General features: G+C 41.6%; 1 protein-coding gene and 2 long non-coding RNA genes across 3 annotated transcripts in view; 1 reads left to right on the plus strand and 2 right to left on the minus strand.

The window, feature by feature from the left end:
• The window catches only part of LOC146669047 (calcium-dependent secretion activator 1-like), a 337,734-nt gene that overhangs the window by 269,723 nt on the left and 52,076 nt on the right, over nt 1-15,935 (minus strand). The window contains exon 2 of the mRNA XM_085405453.1: nt 3,902-4,015. Coding sequence (XP_085261579.1) covers nt 3,902-4,015 — 114 coding nt within the window. The remainder of the gene's footprint in view (nt 1-3,901; nt 4,016-15,935) is intronic.
• LOC146669048 (uncharacterized) overlaps nt 1-15,935 on the plus strand; it is a 77,556-nt gene that overhangs the window by 46,692 nt on the left and 14,929 nt on the right. The gene's annotated exons all lie outside the window — the stretch shown is intronic.
• LOC146669049 (uncharacterized) lies at nt 6,791-9,079 on the minus strand. The gene is made up of 4 exons (XR_014911843.1): nt 8,951-9,079; nt 8,431-8,583; nt 7,980-8,067; nt 6,791-7,393 (listed from the first exon to the last, which is right to left on the minus strand). It is a non-coding gene; the product is annotated as an uncharacterized LOC146669049 (long non-coding RNA).

Here is a 15,935-nt window from a genome sequence, read left to right on the forward strand (position 1 = left end):
TTCACCACGACGGACCTGTACAGCGTTTGTATGGTAAATGGTAAATGGCCTGCATTTGTATAGCGCTTTTCTAGTCCCTAAGGACCCCAAAGCGCTTCACACTACATTCAGTCATTCACCCATTCACACACACATTCACACACTGGTGATGGCAGCTACATTGTAGCCACAGCTGCCCTGGGGCGCAGGGTGTCACTGAAGCCGCAGTGGCAATCCATCTATCGATCTCTCGTTCCCTTCTCCCGTCACTCGTGAACAAGACCCCATGACACTTAAACTCCTCCACTTAGGGCAGGAACTCATCCCTGACCGAGAGTGAGCACCCTACTCTTTTGGCTCAAGACCGTGGCCTCAGATTTGGAGGTGCTGATTCTCATTCCCACCGCTTCACACTCGGCCACAAACCATTTCAGTGCGAGGTAGAGGCCTTCACTCGAAGAAGCCAACAGAACCACTTCATCTACGAAAAGCAGAGATGAGATTCTGACACCACCCAAGCAAAAGCCTTCTGCCACTTGGCTATGCCTAGACATTCTGTCCATAAAAATTACAAGCAGAATTGGTGACAAAGGGGCAGCCCCGGCGAAGTCCATCACCAACCATCAACAAGTCTGACTTCTGGCCAGCTATACAGACCAGGCTCTTGCAATGGTTGTATAGGGATCAAATGGCCTGTAACAATGGGCCAGATACCCTATGCTCCCAAAGAACCTCTCACTGGACACTCCGAGGGACACGGTTGAATGCCTTCCCCAGCTCCACAAAACAAAGGTAGACTGGTTGGGCAAACTCCCATGCACCCTCAAGTATACTTGAGCTGGTAAAGAGCTGATCCAGTGGTCCACGACCAGGGCAGAAACCGCATTGTTCCTCCTGTATCTGAGGTTCAACTAATGGACGGACTCTCCTTTCCAGCACCTAGCATAGACTGTCCCAGGGAGGCTGAGGTGTGTGATCCCCCTACAGTTGGAACACATCCTCATCCCCCTTCTTAACGATGGGAACCAACACTCTGATGTACTAATCCAGAGATACCGCCCCTGATTTCCACGCAACATTGTAGAGGAGTGTTTAACCAAGACAGCCCTACAACATCCAGAGCCTTCAGGAACTCAAGGTGAACCTCAACCACCCAAGGGGTCCTGCCACCAAGGAGTTGTTTAAATGCCTCAGTGACATTACCCCTGGAGATAGAGAAGTCGTCCCCCTCATTCCCTGACTCTGCTTAATCCACGGAAGACGTGCTAATGGGCTTAAGCATGTTCTTGAAGTATTCCTTCCACTGCTCAACAATGTTCTCATTAAACGTTAGCAGCGCTCCACCCACAGTGCAGGTAGAACACCGCTTTCCCCTCATCAGTTTCCTGACGGTTTGCCAAAATCTCTTCAAGGCAGTCCAAAAGTCTTTTTCTATAGCCTCTCCGAACTCCTCCCACACCTGAGTTTTTACTTCAGCCACTGCTAACCAAGCCTGACAATACTCCTTCTTCAGCCGGGTAGCTCCCCTCACTTCTGGTGTTCACCACTTGGTTCGGGGAATACCACCACGGCAAGCGTCAACCACCTTGTGGCTACAGCTCAGTACAGTGGCTTCGGCAATGGGGGTGCTGAACATGGTCCGTTCTGACTGGCTATCACCAGTCTTTCTCAGAATGCTGTCCAAGCTCTGTCGGAGGTGTGCTTTGAAGATCTCTGGGACCAGGGCCTCTGCTAGGCATTCCAAGCTCACCCTCACTATACGTTTAGGTTTACGTTTGCTCAGCATTCTCCCCTGCCACCTGATACCACTCACCACCAGGTGGTGATCAGTCTACAGCTCAGGCCCTCTCTTTAACCGAGTGTCCAGAACATATGGCCGCAGGTCTGGTGATATGAATCGATCATCGACCTATGATTTAGGGCGTCTTATTCCCACATGCATTTATGGACACTCTTATGTTTGAACATAGTGTTTGTTATGGACAAACTGTGATTTGCACTGAAGTCCAATAATAAAACACCACTCAGGTTCAGATCTGGGACGCTGTTCCTCCCAATCAAACCCCTCCAGGTCTCACTGTTGTTACCCACATGATTGTTGAAGTCTCCAAGCAGGACAACAGAGTCCCCAGGTGGAGCACATGTAAGTACCCTGCCAAGGGTATTCAAGGAAAGCTGGGTACTCTGAACCATTGTTCGGCGCACAAGCATAGACGTCAGTCAATACCCATTAAACAACCTGAAAGCGCATGGAACAAACCCTCTCATCTACTGGGAGAAATCTCAACGCATAGGGATCAAGCAGAGGGGATACTAGGATACTCACCCCACCCTGGTTCCAGATGTCAAGCCGTGCATTGAGGTGAGCCCGACTATATCTAGCCAGTACCTCTCAACCTCACGCAATAACTCAGGCTCCTTTCCCACCCGAGAGGTGACATTCCATGTCCCAGTTGCTAGTCTTGGTAGCCGGGGATCACTCCGCCAGGGCCTCTGCTCCTTGCTGCTGCCCGGCACACATTGCACCCGACCTCTACAGTGCCTCCTGCGGGTGGTGGGCATACAGGAGGATGGCCATATATCCTTTTTTCGTGCTGTGCCCAGCACTCCATGGACTAAGGACTGGCCACCAAAAGCCTGCCCTCGGGGACCCTCCCTGGGCCTTCCTCCAGAGCAGGGCCCTGGTAACCCTATCCCAGGCAGGGTGAACTGTTCCCTTAATTGTAAACTCATAGAGTTCTTTTGAATCGCTCATTGCCTGGTCCCTGACCCAGGACCAATTTGCCATGAGAGACCCTATCAGGGGGCAAAAGCCTCAAAACAACATAGCCCCTGCGATCTCTGGGACACACAAACCCTTCCACCATGATAAGGTAGCTATTCACAGAGGGGCGAGCGTGATTTATGTTCATATTAAATTTATTCCGTAACTGCAATGAATAACAGTTATCACCTTCTCACCAAGATTCCAGTGGTTTTGTAACCCATACTGGCCTTGTGCAGGTATACCATCTTGCCCCCGCTGTTCTTTCACAGCTCATAGATCTTTCCCATAGTTGTGGAGAGGTTGGAATGAAAGAAATTGATTCTGTGGACAGGTATGTTTTATACACATGAGAATAATCTGTAATTGATCAACTGATTGTAATCTGTGTCATATGGACACAGAATCATTCTATGGGAGCCAGAATTTAAGGGGTCAAATACTTTTATCACTCAGTGCATGCAAATCAGTTCAGAAATTTTATATAATGTCGGGTGTTTTTCTTGGTTTTTGTTATTCTGTCTCTCTCTGTTAAAATGAAACTACCATAAAAATGAAAGACTGCTCATTTCTGTCTAAGCGAGCAAACTTACAAATTCACCACGGGATCAAATAATTATTTCATCAACTGTAGATGCCACTGATGCTACACCTTAAGTGCTACACCCTTAGGCTCCATGAGGAACAGAACAAGTGATGACGAGGTAGTGGGTGTCAGAGTCATGTTCCAGGATGAATAACATAATATTCTCAAATATGGGAAGACGGCTCAGATGTCAAGAATAGTGGGATTGAAAAAGTGTGTGTGTGTGTGACACTAAGTAGCCACAAATCTAAAAGAATCACTGACTTTAACATGTATGATTTATAAAAAAATTTAAAAAAAAAGTTAAATTGAGTATATTGTAATTGGCACACAGTTATAAAGAGGAAAAAGTGAAGAGAAAATATTATGTAACATAATTGACTAATTAACTGAAATATATGTGAATGTTTTTTCTTCAACAAGAAGACAAGAGGTCAGCTACAAAAGGTGGAGTGTGGCCTCTCAGACACAGCAGTTTTCATAAGCACACTATTGGAATGATTCAGTTGATGCATAATTACATTAAATATTTTTTTCAAGCCAACTAATCTAAATCAAACAGGGCAACTTACCTCATAGTAGCTCTGTACAGCATTGATGAAGGCCTCATCAGCTACAATCTGAGTTTCTCCATTAAGAAACGCCTGGAAACGCTCCTTTACTGTCTGTAGCTGCTGCTTACTGATCTGTGGAAGACATTAATAAACAAAAGAAATAATAGGATGTTGTTGTTGTTAGTGAAAAAGCACACAATTTTACAACGTATCAATTGCAGATAAACTAAACCTTATGATTAAACTTGAATTGGTTGCTACAGTCAACAGCATACTGAAAAAAACTCCAGCTTCTATGACACTAAACATGCTACCAAAATACTGTCAAAATAGAGTAAAATGGAAGACTTTTTCCAAATCAAGAAACAATGTCTGCTAGAAATTAATTTTCTATACAACTAAAAATAGTTTTTCCAGTTCCAAGGAAGATATGATATAATTTCATTTTTGGATTATCAGTAAGAACAAGGGCAACAACCTTGTCATCCTTCTGGTACACAAAGGTAGGCGCACGCTTTACACTAAACCAGACAAACTATCATCAAAAAAGTTTGTCACTGCTTAGATACAAAAATACATAAGAGTCCCTGAAACAAGATCCAGGTCGTGGTTTGTCAGGTGATGTGAGGTTTAGAGAAACTAAAGTCCCCCACTGTCTTTGTCCTCACAGCTGAGAGGAGGTAAAAGATCTCAACATCCAGCCTTATGTGATTGAAAATAATTACAGTGCTGAAACAGAGCTTTCCCCTATTTGCTAATAATGAAGCATTTAATAATGCTGTTGCCAATCCAAGCAAACATGATTTTAAATGAAGGAAGGAGTATTAATGGTTGAAGACAGAACCATAATTCATATGTGATTTTGCTGATAGTTAATTATCCTTCATTCTAATCAGAATATAATCATGTATACTAAAAATGAATAGGTGTAAGTTTAACACGTATAATAGATAAGAAAATATTATCTATGTCACGGGGTGCCGAGGCAGGCCGTGTGTGAATATAAATGGACCCAAGATGCAGACTGCGTAGTAGTGAGCGAGCTTTATTAATCAAAGGGATGAAGTACAACACAAAAGAAAAGGTGGAGAGAACAGAACTGAAAATACTCTAAACTGGGAAAACTAGAACTTAAATCACAAAACCAGGGCCCTATTTCAGGAAGCCAGTTTAGTGCAAACTCTGAGTAAGTATACCCTGAGTTAACGAAAACTCTGGGTTTTCGGTTTCACAAAGCGAGTTTAGATTAATTCTGAGTGAGTTACTATGACGACACACTCCATGAAGCTAACCTGCCCCCTAGCAGGTTTACTTCAACTAACCCTGACCTTCTCCGCCTCTTTGTCGGAAACCTGACTGTAGGAAGTGTCAGACATGGCGTGCTCCTTCCTTGAAGAGCCAGTAGATGTTGAAGCCCAAATTCTCCGCAGAGCTCTCCGCCGGGAGAGAGTGATTAGAGCGAGTTTGGACATTTTATCATTTCCTGATGATTTCCTGTGTGAACGTTACCGTTTTTCAGCACAATCTATAATTTATTTGAATAACATCCTCAGGCCTAATATTGCTCATGTGACACATCGCGGACATTCTCTCAGTTCTGTACATATTATTTGTATTGCACTTCGGTTTTTTGCAAACGGGAGCTTTCTGTATAATATTGGTGACGCTGAGCACGTTTCCAAGGCTACCGTCTGTCGGGCAGTCAGGAATGTTACAGTTGCACTGAAACGTCTCCTGTACTCGTTTGTGGTGTTCCCCGGTCATAGACCCACAAGATTTATCAAAGAGGGATGCCACAAAATTGCAGGTATCAGGATGAACGAAACTTAATCCATGATGTGGTGATACTTGAACTACTACTTAAATCTTACATTTATATTCACGGTTCCCAGGCGTGATTGGCTGTATAGATGGCACTCACATTCCAATCATTGCTCCTTCAGTAAATGAAGGAGACTATGTGAACAGGAAGTCTTTCCACACACTGAAAAAAATATGTTGTTGGATTTACTTAATTCAATGGTGGACATTTGTTGCACACAGATGTTTTGCTTTGGCAGCAACTTAAACAATTGAGTTAAATTAACACAATTTATTCATGTTCAATAAACCTGTGCAATTTGTGTTGATAAAATGTGACTTAAACATGTTTTGATGAAGTAATTTGAGCTCTTGAAATATTTTAATCCTTCACAATTTTCTCACTTTATCCCAACACCATTCAATAACTTTTACCCAATACTACTTGGTCACTTAAATGCTACATGTTATCTTCAAATTACATTTTGCTATTATATTCTAGCATCAAATATACAATTTTCAAATGGAGGCCTTATAACAGATTGTATTGTTCTCTTCCAAGATGGTTGCTGGCATCCACCAGTAACCTTTCAAAACAAAATGTCTAATTTCACTGCATTGACAGTAGGTAAAGAATTAAACTGACATTACTCCTCCACTGAATCTACATAAATCAACAGTTAAATAATGTCAGTTCTTCCGTGTTCTCTGGAATCAATCACAGCAAAGAAATTAGACTGTTTCTTTTGAAAAATGTTGGGAAAGAACAAATCAAAACATTCTATTTAAGGCCTCTGACGTCAAGATTCAGTTAAACAACAATTATAACTAAACAATTTGAGGTAATGTTAGTTTCCATTAACATTAAATTAGGTTACTGAATTGGCAAACACCTTCCTATTAACATTACCCATTTTACCCCAATAACTAAAGAAATTAGCACTTGCAGGTCAAAACCTTTATTCAAGAGATGCAAAAATAACATTGATACAGTGACTGTCAAAAATTACAGCACTGATCATACTGTGACATCTTGGTTCAAAACAGCACACTTAGAAATATTCAACGTTCTTTACTTCAACTGAATGAAACTGAAAATAACATTTCACACGACCCATATGGGATATTTAGACTGCATAACTGTTCATGCTACATCTCTTCACTAGTAAAAGAAAGAAAAAATACAAAGAGAAATTTAAAAATGCTGCCAAAATGCTGTACAGAGCAAAAGGAAAAACAAACAACAACAACAAAAACGGCTCGTCCTCATGGCAGTTGCAGAGTATATAAAAATGAACCCTGCGATCTGTTCCTGGAATTGAGCTTCAAAAATGCAGCAGAACAAGTGTGAGATTTAAATGTCCTCTCACCTAGAGCTGATCAGCTTGCATGCATAACAGTGAGCTTCGTTGCAGGAGCAGTTTTGTCTTAGTTGTGAGTTTTTCTTGAGAGCTGAGTTGCATCCAACTCCATTACCACCCTTTGAATCACCTCAAAAGTGTAGCAGAGTTGTGATGGGTAACTCATATTGAAGGAATAAAAAAGGTCCAAACAGCATGGCTACTGCAAAGGTCACGTTATCCAGATCTTGAAGAACTACTAAACCCTCGATGATGATGCCAACATCAGAAAAGTCATTGCCTGGTGCATCCTCTGGAGACAGATGTTCATTGTGGTTTTCTCAATCTGTGCAGTGGCCTCAGTCAAGTCCTGGTTAAACACAAAACATTTCTTTAAGATTCCTTTTTAAACTCATCTCTTTTGAATCTACCAGTTCTAATGTTAGAGTAATTTAAACCAATGCAAGCAACATAGTAAATAGCTATAGCCAAAGAGTTGCCTGCCATGCTGCCATTCATGGTCTAACAGAGTTTCTAAGACAGAGTGAAAAACATAATAATTTCAAATGCTTTACATTAGTTTTTGTTAGAAAGACACCGGCCCATCAGAAATCCAGGTTATGTCACTCAGAAGATGTTAGAATTTAGACTTTCAGCCCCACAATTTGGTTAGCTGTTGGTCTTTTTTTTTTTTTTTTCAAACAAAAGCTAAATATTGGGGGGATTTTCCTTTGTTCACTAGAATGACAAATTTAAAGTTTTTTCACACTGATGTGACCCCTAATATAGGGGGGTGGGGCCTCAAGGGGGGGCGGCCGAGTTCACTACCAGGCCTCATGTGAACTTCAAATTATTAAAGAGGACTACTGGTCCTAACCAGTCCAATGAGGATCAAGTGGATAACTAAATGCATTTTTAAAAGTTGCAAAGCCACAATCTACTCATAAAACACTCACCATGAACTCCTGCACCAAGATGTTGCAATTGTCTTTCACACAGATGCGGAGCACTTTGATGAGACTCCCTTCGAGCATTAATGTCATCCTAAAGTATTATAACAAAGAAAACAGAGATTTGTGAACTTTTCAGTAGCACAGAAGAAAATGATCCCAGACAAAAACTTAAACCAGTCAACATGCAACACCAGCATCTACAAAGAAATATCAAAAGTTCCTGTTTGACATCAACTTTATGGATATATAGTTTCCAGAACATTTATTTTTTTTTAAAAAGATAAATTTTTCTCAGTGGGCCAGTAAATGCATAACGAAAATTATGGCATCCTTTCGGTGGAATCAGTACTCACGGGTAATAGTTGACTGTTTCAATGGATGCAGCATAAAAATCTTTTACTGACCTAATGCAATACATATACACTTTGTAGTTAAAGAATTTTAAAGTTCTTACTGTCATCATGGCAGCTACATCCTTTAGCTTTGTGCCCTGTTCCCCCGATCACTTTGCAAACACTTTCAGCAGACTGTCAGAGAGAAACTCAGCTCCGTCAGAAACCTTGACTGTAAAGGCATGGTTGGGATGCACTGGAATGCTGCATTTCATCTAAAATGACATAAAATTATTTTGAAATAACAGCAGGCACTGTGCTTGGTTAATCAGCAATGTTTTGTTGAATAAAAACTGTGTTTCCAGATCTTATGGGATTAAAAAAATCCAAAGATGTTTGTTTCTGATTTGCAACCCAAGAACCCACAAGTTACAACCTCATTTTAGTTCAAGTGTGCATTAATGTGAGTCCAGTAATCACCTTTCTGACAATACATACAGGTTAAACCTATGGCAGATTTTGGATTTCTCAGTTGTATTAATAGGGTGGTCTATTTGAGTATGCATGCACCTAATAACTATAAAAAATCTATTATAATTAAGTTACAGAAACCTTAAGCGAAAATAGAATATACTTTCTTACCATAACACCTTGAACCCACAATCCATCAGCTGACTCCTGGTGAAATGCAGAATAGAGGTCATCTCTCAATGTGCAGCAAAAAAAACCCAAAAACAAACGGACAGCAGGTGAGGGCAGGAGGGGTAGGGATGTAAGCTAGCATAATGCCACTGATGATATTAGCTTAAGCTGTTCAATGTCCAAAATCTCACTAACACCACGGTGCAGTAAATACACAATGTAACTGAAGAGTCAGTTGGCAAATCTATTCACACAGAAAACCAAATTATGTTGAGAGTGCCTCGTAATTAGGTTTAATGTGATATTACGGCTCTTGTGCCAAAGACAAATTCAAATGAAAAAGCGCCAATTCTTTGACAACAGATAAAACAGCAAATCAGCTAACGGCTCTTTTTTAGCATGTTACATGGCGGCACTCTAGACGTTTAACTACATTTGGCTGAAATATGGTAAACATTAATTCAAAAAATCAAGACATACCAAAAAACGTAGAGTTGGCTGCTCGACTTGACTGAGATGGATGCATTTTTTAAACCACGATCCAAAGCCCGCGAGATGAAATCACGCGTGGTTTCACGAGATTTAACGTTGCTATCTTATTGACTTACTTCACCTGAACATGATATGAACAATTTAATACACCCTTTCTGCATATCATGTAGTTTTTACACTATATAGTTACATTTATCTTTAAAACATGAGGCAATTGTGTTAAATACATGCAAGATGCTTACATAAATCCAAGAGATGGCCAGTCCCTTTTTTTCAGTGCAGCATTAATGTACAGGTACATAGTTCCCTGTAGCATTTCAAACTAACAAATTATTTCATTATAGTAATGGATGCTAATTTGTGTTCTCTGCACTGTGAAGATCATATGTGATGCTGCCAACATTATCACAAATGTGGAAGCCAAGTGGCCAGGCTCTGTGAGTGGTGGTGGTGGAGGACCCCCACCTGTTTTTCGGGCCTCCGCTTTTTTTCTGTTGGCTATAACGGGCCACATTTGAGCATACAGAGTAAGCAAATATGTACTTGTAATGTGCTCAGATAATTTCAATAAGTGCTTACAGAGGGGAAATTAATGTAGCCTCTAACTGCAATTGATTTACATCGGACAAACAGACCAAGCACTGTGGCTCATAATACAATTACACCTTACCTGTTTGGACTATATTTTTATATTTCATTTTTACTTGCTGCCAGGAACGTTTGGGGCCTGTTGGGTTGCACCTGCGCTCACATCACATCACAAAATCAAATGTATGAAATAAAAAATAAAATAAAATATAATAAAATAACGTGTTAAATGGGTGGAAATCTCTAGATCAATGTTTAAATTAACACTCACGCATTGACTCTGTCGGCTATGTTTTGCCATGCATGCTCCCTTTCTTTTGCAGCTGAGGCTGTGTTACTTTTTTTCCGCGGAATTTGCATGTTATCGGCATATGCTGCCATCGGAATTTCGGCCTCAAGCGCTGTGAAATACATTGACCGCGCCTTCTTTCCCTCCGTCTCCATGGTGACTCGCTTAATCTGTGCTCCACTAATCAGGGCTTTATGTATCCTCGTGCGCGCGCTTAACTTGGGGTTAAAGCAACTCCGCGTTGACTGAACTAATTGTTATCAGCCTTTCTGAAACCGAATATTCCGAGTTGGACAGTTCAGGGTTACTCAACCCTGAGTATCGTTTTTAACTCTGAGTTTTCTAAACCGGCTTCCTGAAATAGGGCCCAGAACACAAATGAGAGTACTTTGCGGGGAGAACTCACAGGACGACGGCAGGAGATTCACAGACACGAAAACACCAAATAACACAGACGAACCAGCAACAAGGCCGAGGTAACACACACTATAAATACACACGCCAGGAATCAGGGGATGGGAAACAGGAGGGGAACACACCTGGAAGACATCACAGCTGACGAGGCAGGGGAAACGTAAACAGAACACACTGACATAAGACAGAGACCTTCACAATAAAACAGGAACTTACACATGCAAGGACACGGACTAAGAAACACGGACTTAACACAGGAATACATGGGCAGAACCGAATAAACACTAAACAGAGGAAGAACAGAATCAAAATCACAATAACAGAAAACACAAAACGCTGGGTCAAAAAGACCCAGGATCATGACAATCTATGCAATATGAGAGCCTGTGCAGAGTCTGACCTTGGTGTGTAGGTGTGTGTGGTGCAGAGTGGGGGTGAAAGCGACACACAGGAGCCACTGAATGTCTGACTATTTAAATATAATGATTAATAAAAGGAAATTGCATTGAATAAATGGTGACTGACAAACACAGAGTTTTAAAAAGTAAAAAAAAATTATTCCTCTGTATTTGAATTAGAAAGTAATTATGTTAGAATGAATGTTCATGTGAGAATGTGCTAAAGACAAATGTAATTGAGGTAGAATTACATAAACTGAATGGAACATGAAACGAATTATATCCATATGTGATAGAATTTTTCTTAAGTGATTATAGAGTTTTAACTTTGTGGTAAATCATGTAAGTCAGATAGATAGCGAAACGATGATAAAGTGGTCAGGTGATTAGATGTTAATAATGTGATTGGATGTTTAGATGTCATCTCAGAAGATGTGACATCCAGTAGCAGAAGGTGGAGAATCAGTGAAGAAGAGATACAGGGTTCTTCCCTTTTGTCTTCTGTGAGATGAGCAGTTTGGCAGATTGGATCTAAGAAACCTGCAAAAATGGGTAAATCAGCACTGATGTCATTAAGAAGAATTGATTGGACACCGTCCCAGGCTGTACTTTGTATGTACTGTTGTTTGAATAAGTCTATGTTTAAATCTCCACAAACACAGACATGATGAGAACAAGAAAAGAAAGGCAGCATTGTTGACATTAAATATTAATAATACTTCTACAAATCTTCTAGAATCTTCTATAAGTGCCCAGTGGTACCTAAAATTTCCCATAGCTCTCAGTAGCCTTGTTTAAAGTGTTTATTTAAACTTGAATTGCTTGACATTGTATGCCTACAAGCCAGCAAATTTGAAATTTCTATTAATATTTCTCAAAAACTCATTCTACTGTATCTTGTGAAGAGTTAGATGACAATTAAAGATCAGTAATGGCAATTCATTATATGGCCAGATTTGAAATATGGTCATAATTTCTCCTGTTTCTGCCTGAGATATGACCACTCCAATGAAAAGACCAATAAGAGGCTCTGTCTGTGCTGGAAAATTCCATAGTCTACTCCCTTGGTAACGGTTACCATGGTCACTGCGGCAGAGGAAGCAGTATGCGATTACAGCTTCCTTATTAGGGGTCAAAGTTCATACGAATTACAGTAAAACCAGCTGTGTCTTATCCTTAAGACAGTAGTGCATGATAAGATACTGTTAAATAAGAGGTCAGATAGTTGTAAGCAGCCAATGCACAGACTATAGTTTAGTCTTTCATAGTTCCAGCAGCTTTACACTGATACACAGATATTTTGAGATATGACATCAGGCAGACATGTAAACGCATACTGTGCAGAATTGTACAGAATTGCCTTTCTGCATAGAGAGCGACTAATTTAGTGTTACATCAATGATTTTTGTGCAACTATTTTTCCTTCCAAACCTACTGACGAAATTACTGGGGAAAGGAAAGGAAGACACCAAATCAGCAAGCTTGTACAGTCTCCATGTGGGAAGTAATACTGAATTCTGGCATAAAAAACTCCCCTATATATGTGCTAGAAATATCCAGCATGAAAATGAATAGAGTAGATAGCTGAATCATTGACACTCACACCAAAGACAAGCATTCACATCTTACTCCAATCTTTGGTTTAGCCAACAAATCTTAAAAATAATAAGCACTAATTATCTTACTTCCCTTTTGATGTATGAGAAAATCATGTATGCCAAGTACCAACCCCAATTTGTTCTTCACCAGAGTGTGAATGTTAGACAGAAAGCACTTAAGCATTAAAAAAGGTGACAGTGTGAATGGATGAAGGGCTTTGATAGACTGCTCAGGTAGAGCAGAAGAAGTGCTATATAAGAGCCAGTTCATTTAGCATTTATTAAACCCACGCCTTAAATATATGCCACTTATGATACAGAGAAAGTTCAAATGTTTTTTCTGCTTGTTGATTCCAAAGTCTTCCTAATACTTGTTCCATGGCACATGTTTGTATTATTACACCTGGCACAAACAGAAAAACATCCTGATCATATCACATTGTACATATGTTTGACTTCTGAGAGCCTGTGAAGGTATATTTAATGCAGGGAACTCAACTCGCCAACAATACACAGATAGTTTTCTGATCACATTCACCCAATTTGAGGCAATGAGGTATACAAAACTGTGGCATAACATGACCTTATTCGCTTCTTTTTTTGTGTCTTTTTAAATGGTAAATGGTAAATCGATTTGTATAGCGCTTTACTCTACATTCAGTCATTCGCCCATTCACACACACATTCACACACTGGCAATGGCAAGCTACGTTGTAGCCACAGCTGCCCTGGGGCGCACTGACAGAGGCGAGGCTGCCGGACACTGGCGCCACCGGGCCCTCTGTGTGAGTACAAGAAAACAATTATTAGAATATAATGTGCTTAAATTTGCTTAGATGAGGGGGTCCAGCTGTATATCAGAGGAATAGGAAAGGATTTGTGAATGTCTGTGTTTTAGTTTGGTTTAGCTGTAGCCCTGAGAGTGTGTGTAATTGTGTTGAGGGAGAGGAATTTATTGACAATGGAGGTCTGCCTGTCATAAAAGGAGACAGGAAGCTACAGTTGGAGGATGCTAGGACTGTATGGAACAGATAGGAAAGAGAGGAGAAGTCTGTTACCTTTGTCCCTGAATGTAATAAAGGCTCATAACTGTCACAACTGTCACAAGTTTGCAGGAGACCCTCCACATGCTTAGCTGTAAAAGTAAGACAAGAGGCCAATGGCCCAGTGGAAACTGCCAAATGGAAGTAGAGTGGGGGTCTCAGTGCTTGTGACCTGGTAACCATGTTTTGTAGAGGAGTTTGGTGTAGCTTGGGTGAGGGGAGATGAACTTTTTATGACCAGCAGGAAGTCACATATACAGAGACACACACACAGTGCTTTAACTGTTACGACACACACACTCACACGCACACATACGCACACACAGGTATGCGCATACGCAGGCACTCACGTGCTCACACATACATACACAAACACAGTGTTTTGGGTTTACAACACACCATGTGGGTTTTATGATGCAGGGTTTGCTTCTATAAAACTGGTTGTAACAGACAAAGAAGTTGAGATCTGCAGAGAGCCCTGTACATCTCCCCTTCTAGAAGGTGCATGCGTAACTGAAGATGAATAAAGGTTTTGTGAAATAACTACTGAGTTCCGGTGTCGCCTCTGGAGGCCTGAGGAATAAAAAGATCTGGGGTGAAACTGAAAACGCAACACCTGACGGGGTTTTCCTGGAAATTTGGCAAAATCTTCTGCTTATAGTACTAATTACTGTCACGGGGGTGGAACGGACTCAGGCGCAGACTGAGGTAGCACAGTTCAACGACACTTTATTAATCACACTGGTGCGCTATATACACGTGAAGGGAGGGGGGAAACACCAGGGTCCCGGGGATCAATAGGCTGGGGAGACACTTCTTCGCACTCGCTCTGCTCCCTGTCCAAACAGTCTCCACACAAGCAGCTCAGCTCACTCTCCTACTCACGGGGTCCAGGGGTCACAAAAGGGCTGATCCAGGTAAACCTGTTTACACAGACGAGGGTAAGTCGAAGGCAAACACGGGAACAGTAGAATCGCAAGGAAGCCAGGCAATACTAACGAGAGTTACTCAATATTCCAGCGACGAATAGCTCAGAGCCCCAGCCTTAAGAGCCAGAGAACTGCAATTCGCTCGAGATCAGCTGCAGGTGGGTGGGCCAAGGGCAGGAGCCCAATCAGAGCTCCGCCCAGGCAGACAGGTAGGAGAGAGAGAGCGAGAGAAAAACAATAAACACTTGTGGCCACACTGGGCTGGCCGGGGAGGCACAGGGACCATGACAAATTACAGTACTTTGTTTGTTTTTTGCCATGTGCACCGTGTGAGTGGTAAAAAAAATATCAGCTACATTATAGCAGCTCCACTGTGCTTTTTAATGTTTTTAAGTGTTTCTATTGGTAGTTCCTTGGTACATTGTTAAGTATCAACTTTTTGACTATGGTTGCCCAATTGTATTTAATTTTTTGCTCTTTGGGCATTTTAAAACTTTAAAATAACTCAGTTGTTGTTCTCTGCACCACTTGGGACTGCAAAACTGGAGTAAAGCGTTGGGAGCGTTAAAAAAAATGGTACAAACCATCTGTTACTATGGGAAATGTCAGATGGAAAAGCAAACGGTCCTGACTAAACTATAGTGGGAGTACTGGCAGTGTAGCTACATGCCTTACAGAGACATGGCTGAATAAATGTTCCACACACTCGCTTGTCACTCTGGATGTCTTTCAGCTCGGATGGGTGGATAGCGTGCATTGGAGCACGGTTAGAGGAAGGGATGGTGCAAAGATGCATAAAGAACAAAGATGGCACGGCCACGTCCAGACGCCTTCCTGACCGCTCCGCTCCGACTATCCACTTTTCTTGTTTTTTACTTATTTTTTGCAGAGTCGAACAAAACCAAAGGTGGAGGAGTGTGTTTCATGATAAACAGAAAGTGGTGTGATGCCAGGAGCATTTCTACTCTCTCCAGCGGCTGCTCGCCACATCTGGAGTTCCTGAGCATTAAGTGCCGCCCTTTGTATCTGCCCCGTGAGTTCACCTCGGTCATCGCCACGGCGGTCTACATCCCACCCCAAGCGGACACAGGTATGGCTTTGTCCGAATTACATGATGTGCTGAGCTCGCTTCAAAACAAGGACCCGGGCGCAGCCCTCATTGTAGCAGGAGACTTTAACAAAGCGAACCTCAGACAAGTCATGCCAAACTTTTACCAGCATGTCTCGTGTCCAA

This window comes from Rhamphochromis longiceps, linkage group LG5 (genome assembly GCF_057381845.1).
Source record: "Rhamphochromis longiceps isolate RC_006_pf linkage group LG5, R_longiceps_female_GT1.1, whole genome shotgun sequence".
NCBI lineage: Eukaryota > Metazoa > Chordata > Actinopteri > Cichliformes > Cichlidae > Rhamphochromis > Rhamphochromis longiceps.